The sequence below is a fragment of the Vigna unguiculata genome, chromosome 5, assembly GCF_004118075.2.
Source record: "Vigna unguiculata cultivar IT97K-499-35 chromosome 5, ASM411807v1, whole genome shotgun sequence".
Taxonomy (NCBI): Eukaryota; Viridiplantae; Streptophyta; class Magnoliopsida; order Fabales; family Fabaceae; genus Vigna; species Vigna unguiculata.
In genome coordinates, this window is record NC_040283.1 from 38669837 (window position 1) to 38675867 (window position 6031).

A 6031-nucleotide genomic window follows, 5' to 3' on the forward strand; every position below is an offset into this window, starting at 1 on the left:
ATGTATTATGTTTGTACTCCCTGCCCACTATGAAGTTGTTTGTGTGAAGGAGAAAAGTGTCCACTGTGATGGTAGGTGAGGGCAGAATGGTAAAATGCGAGAGTGAAAGCAGAGGAAATCTCAGTTCAGATTGAGATCTAAATAATGATCTCTGTGCGGGTGGTCCTTCCCTTGTGATTGTCTTATTGGTATGGATATGTGAGGGAAAGGGGAATGGGAGTTGTAGGGGAGGGTACCAAAATGGATTGGTCCTTCACAAGTTGCATAAAGCCAGAACCAACAGTTACTCTAACTGCTCCATTCCTTTATGGTAATCTCTACAAACAAACAATCTTTATTAGTTGCTTACCTCCACTTCTCTCCCTCTCCCTCTCCCTCGTTAAACCACCCCCTTTTGTAGTTAAAAAACAACTGGGGGAAGCCTCAATTCAGATGCTGGATTCCTCTATATTTATGAAATAAAGTATGGTTATATGTCTAGAGCACAGTGGTAAGACCACTTCATTCATGGCCACTCGGTTCCTCTTTTCATCCTTATTTACAAACACAAGCTTTATTTGTCGAGCCATGGTGGACAGATTAACCACCACGCATGCCCATTGTGGTTAGCTCATAAGTTTTTAAATTATGAAAATTTCCATTAAAACTGATGAAGCAATTATTTTTTAATTGTAGTTGATCGTTATATTAGTATAGTGTTAGTTAGATGTTCAATAATTCAATTATAGTTGAATCATAATTGAATCATTTGTCAAGTGATAAATAAATATAAAATTTGTGGTGTTTTTAGTCCTATATTTTTAATAATTTAATTGATATTTTGTTTACATAACACATTGTGTTCGTATTTGAAAAAACTGTAAATTTCAACTCTTGCACATGCGTTAAAATAACATGCTTATCATTTTTAGAATTCTAACATGCATATCATTGTTGTTAACATTTCAACATTGATAGACGGAATTGTTAAAATGTTACACGATATTTCTGACACTATAAAACTATTGCAGTTATTTCTAACGGATGTATAACCGTAAAAAAATTCTTTCAACAGCAAAGGGTGTAGCTACTTGTCAGGAATTTTATAACAATTTTACAAAAACTTTCAGTAATTTAAGCAGCACCATCAACCAAAATTTTAACTCAAGTATGCAAGGACTTATAATTTTTTCGTATGAAAAAATCGTGAAATGAGGACGACTGCAGGGTAAATTTGTATAAAATGATTATTTTACATCTTTCATAATTAAAATTGCATAATAAATACATTACATATAAAACTTTATATATCCTTGAATAAAAAAAAACTATAGGAACACTTTCTAGTATCAATTCAAAACACATCTGTTGCTACCAGGTTTATAATAACTTTGACCTAGTTTTGACAGATATTACTGACTTTTGACTGAATTTTGACTACTAAATTTCTCAAGTTATTCAGACTAACAACTTACCTAATTTTCTAGCCATGTAACTAATTGGTCCTGTCTAACCTTTTCCATCAATCACATATACTTAAATATCATCAAACATCCTTCCAAAATTTTGATGCCATAGCATGGTAGTTAAAAAATGAACCATTCATGCTTATGTTTATTTTGTTTTCATAATAATTTGACCTAACTTAGTGATTATGGTGATACCAAACACTGGGAATCGATAGAGTAATAGATTATTTAAAGGTTAATAATTGTTGTATAAAGTGGTCCCCAGTTAGAAAAGGCAAATGAAGGCCCCACCACAGCATCAAGAAGAGAGAGTGATCCCAAACAAACAAATGTCAATGATTTTTCTTTTCCATGCAAATGAAGGGCACAATCTGCTTTCCAGGAACCCAAGAATCCACCCATGTCTGCTCAATCCCAGCAATGCCCTCTCTCTCTCTCTCACACACGTGCCAATTCTCTCTCCTCTCCTCTCAGCCGCCTATATTCTGTACCCACCAGCCCTCCACGTGGCATGGGACCACACCTCCTAGTGGGCCCTACTACATAAGGAAAAATAGTGTTTCTCTCTTAGACCACCTTCTAATGTATGTACATCAGATACAAAAATCTTGGGTTGGTCACGCGGTTTGGGTTTTATGTCCCAAACACACACACACACACTCCTCCAAACCAATTCTTAGTTAAGATTTGCAATACTGGTTTGGTCTCATAGGATTTGCGTGTTGGTGTTTCACTTTTGCGAATATCTTGTAGAATACCCCCACAACATTGTTGGCGTGCATGTCAAATTTAATTGACAGATACTACTAAGTTAGTTAGCTATAGTACTGTACTTCAATTTAATTTTTTTTCACTAACAATTATTGCAGAGTCTCCTTGCATAATCATAAATAATAAATTAGAAATAATTAATAATGTGTACTCTATTTTGAAGATATTAAAGAAAAATGATAAAGGAGAGTGTAAGTCTTCCTATTATTTGAGAAATGATGAAAGATTTAGAATTATTGTATTTGATATTCACGCCTAATTTGAATTCAGTTACTTAATTAATTTGTTTAACACGGTCAAGGTTGAGTTGCAAAATACATGAATTTGTTGCAACGCATTAATTGATGAGGAACATTAGATATTGACTGGTTTAGGGATTAGGCGGTGATGAAATGATGGTGAAAGATTTTATCCACAAAGAATGACAGTGAATTATGAAACATTTTAATTGCGACCTACTATTTCAATCAACATATCACGTGATTTGGCTTTCATAACTAAGTTGTGGGTGGTGGAAAAGACATTGATCAAATACTAAAATTCCAACAAAAGAAAATACTAGCACAAAAAATTCTGAGGTAGTTAAGTATGGATATAAGTGGAAGTTGCAAATAGGATAAGTTATATAAATTTCATGATAAACTACTAAACCAACAACTTTGAGTAACACTCATTGATCGTTTTACATGATAAGGATTGCAAGATTCTGCATATTTCAGAGGCTAAGGAAAATACCAGATTGCATGGAACAAACAATCACGAAATCATACTTAAAATATCGGTAAAACTAAGAGGTAAGACTTACTTTTATTGGTCTGAATCACATGAACAATGTTGGAACTGACTAAATAAAAAGAAGAAACAAACTAATCAAATAACTAAAAGGGATAATCAGAGTTTTAGTTTGTCTTTAATATTAATGATACGATTAATAACAAGTTTAATTGCTTTATAAGGGTTTTAAACTAAGTAAGAAGTACATGAGATCCTTGATCGTTTAAGAAGTATTATAGATTGATATAACTAATGACATGTATGTTTTGGATAGAAGAATTAGTTGGATGAATGGAACATTCTTTTGAGTAGGAGTATTTCTCCATGTAAGATCACATTAAGTATATCTTGAAATCACAGGGAATTGCGTGGAAACTGTGTAGGGAGAGAAATTTTCCCACATTAGAAGGCACCACATGGGTTCAACTTTTTCTCATTTCCAAATATGAGAATAGAAAAGCCATCATTGCAAGCCTATTCCATAGGCAGATTCTCATAATTCATGATCAAATCTTACTCCATATGATTGCCAAAACACCGTTTTCTAAATGCATTACCACTTAGACCCATAGAAACTCATAATAACATGAGCATCGTGGTGATGTGCCCAAAATCCTTACTTAATTAAGACAAAAGCATTGAAAAAAAGAAAACCAAAAGAGATTGTTATCTGGGAGAAGCAGAAACATTTGGTAGCAAAAACACAAAGCAAAAACAAAACCAAATACAACACCAAAAGCAAAACACACACACACGCGCATAACCATTGTCCTTTCACCATTTCACACAGGCAGTTTCTGCTTTGTTTTCACTGAACTCTCTCTCTTTGTTTCTCTCTCTCTATATATATCTAGCACCTCCTTAAAGCCTAAAGCATTTATCAAACACATTCTCTCTTCTGTTCCATTGAGTAATCCTTTTTCTTCAAACACTTACCATGGCTTCTGAGCACAACATGTTCCATGAGGAAGAAGGAAAGGATGAAGCTGGAAGAAGCAGAAGCAGGAGCAGAAGGACAAATGGAAAGGGTCCAAAGAAGCCACCCCAGAGAGGTTTGGGTGTGGCTCAGTTAGAAAGGTTGAGGATTCAAGAGTCTTGGAAAAAGATGAGTGAAGGGTCTTCTGGAGTACTTCCACCAGTAACTACCCTCCATGATCATCATCATCATCATCATCATCATCAACAACAACTTTTTCAGCGCCACCCATCACCAAACCTTGGCTTTCAGTTTCAGTGCCCTCAACAACATGTGATCAGTGGAAACAACACTATTGGTGGAAGCTGGATAGTTCCTAACAGGGTTGTTGGTAATGGTTCCTACGGATCTGGTCCTCCACTTTTGGTTGGAACCCCTCTCGAGACCTCGAAAGAGCTCTCTTCAATTCCAAATCTCCATTCTCAACCTGAATGTTTTGATTTTTGCCTCAAGGTATACATCGTTCCCTTCAACACCACGGCATGTGTATGAATAAATAACTATATGTTAGGTCATTAATTTGGATGTCAACCAATCATGTTTGTCATTAACGGCTTGTGATTAAATTTTTTTTTGTTTAATTTCTGTTGAATGTTGATGATGATCCTAGTGCTGGATATTTATCTGTTCATTGTTTGTTGAGCATTTTTGTGTGTGTATGTATATTGCTGTATTTGTCTCAGAAAACACGTTTCAATGAAGACAATGAAAAGGGATCAAATGCAAGGAGGGAGAGGAGTTTAGAGATATGGTCCAATGGCCATGATTTTCTAGGATTTATGCCCCAATCTTCTGTCTCAAGCCTTGTTGGGGAAACCGGTGATTTGTATGACAAACTGGGCAGGCATGATTCTGCTAGTGCTTATGCTTGTGCAACTCCCAATGATGAGGTAGATTCACATCTATTGATTCATTTTATGATGGATGTTGCTACATATGTTTAATGTAACATTATTCTTTAGTGTATGTAATTTTTTAGAAAAATGTGTAGATTTTGAAATTAAGGTTGGATAATAAATGGGGTTATAAATTGGTTGGTTTTTTGTTGTGTTAGTGTGTAGAGGTTGTTGCGGTTCACAGGAGGGGAAACTCAGGGAGTGGCAGGGTTTTCATGGAATATGAGTTTTTCCCAGGAAAAGATGGCAGAGACACTACTCCCAAGGAGCTGGAATTGGCCACAATAGGTTCAGTTGGTGTAGATGGTGGTGAAGCTTCTTCTATCACTGCTGCAGCCTATGGAGATTCTGCTTCTAATTATATTGATTTGTCTCTGAAGCTCTCACGCTAGAAGCAGATGTAGTGACCCCCTTTTTGGTGTTTGCTCAAGTACAGCTTTTATGTTTATTTCCTTTTGTTGTTAAACTAATACCAAGCTGAGCAATTCTATGCATGTCCTCCTTAGGAAAATCCCTTCTATGACTCTATCCTACACAAGATTATGTCATTTAATATTTTCCCATTTCTTTTCTCTTCTTTGATCCCTACTCATAACTAATGTTCGGTATATATATATATATTTATATATAAATATATATATTCACATGATATTATTGTGTTGTAAGAAAACACAAGTCGTCTTTTCTTTGTTTTAATAGTTTTTCATGTGGAACAAAATGCTCTAAACAAAAAACAAACAGAAAATAACATCAGGGTTAGGCAAAGTTTTTTCTTTGTTCTGGACTCTAAACCCTAGCAACTGTTCCACATGATACAACACTTTGCAGGCATCTGTTTATTTTATTATATGTTACAAAGGGCTTTCTGTTTTAAAGTTAATTTACATCTTTTATGTGCTGAAACACATGTCTGGCATTTCTGTCTTGCCGTTTATGGGAGTTAAGTAGTGCCTTCAGAGAATGCTCCAAAAAACGTGAAAAGGGTTCATCAGAATGGATGCAAATGCCAAGGACCGACCCTACACTGCCATTCTCATCTGCCACCTACAAAAGCAGGAAAATGAATCAAAAAATGAAAGGAAAATACAAAAGAAAAAGAAAAAAAAGTGAAAACAATGCAAGAAGTTAGTACCTGAGCACAATCACCTTTTGTTTCTTTTTCCATA

General features: G+C 35.1%; 1 protein-coding gene across 1 annotated transcript; it reads left to right on the forward strand.

Moving 5' to 3' along the window:
• Positions 1-3930: 3930 nt before the first annotated feature.
• Positions 3931-5257, forward strand: LOC114184692 (protein SPOROCYTELESS-like). The gene is made up of 3 exons (XM_028072006.1): positions 3931-4422; positions 4653-4859; positions 5024-5257. The coding sequence occupies exons 1-3, from the start codon at positions 3931-3933 to the stop codon at positions 5255-5257; spliced, it is 933 nt and encodes a 310-aa protein (XP_027927807.1).
• Positions 5258-6031: the final 774 nt, after the last annotated feature.

Coding starts and splice junctions, on each gene's coding strand:
- LOC114184692 (XM_028072006.1), top strand. CDS start 3,931: ATGGCTTCTGAGCACAACATGTTCCATGAGGAAGAAGGAAAGGATGAA. Junction 4,423..4,652: donor GTTTTGATTTTTGCCTCAAG/GTATACATCGTT, acceptor TATTTGTCTCAG/AAAACACGTTTCAATGAAGA. Junction 4,860..5,023: donor GTGCAACTCCCAATGATGAG/GTAGATTCACAT, acceptor TTGTTGTGTTAG/TGTGTAGAGGTTGTTGCGGT.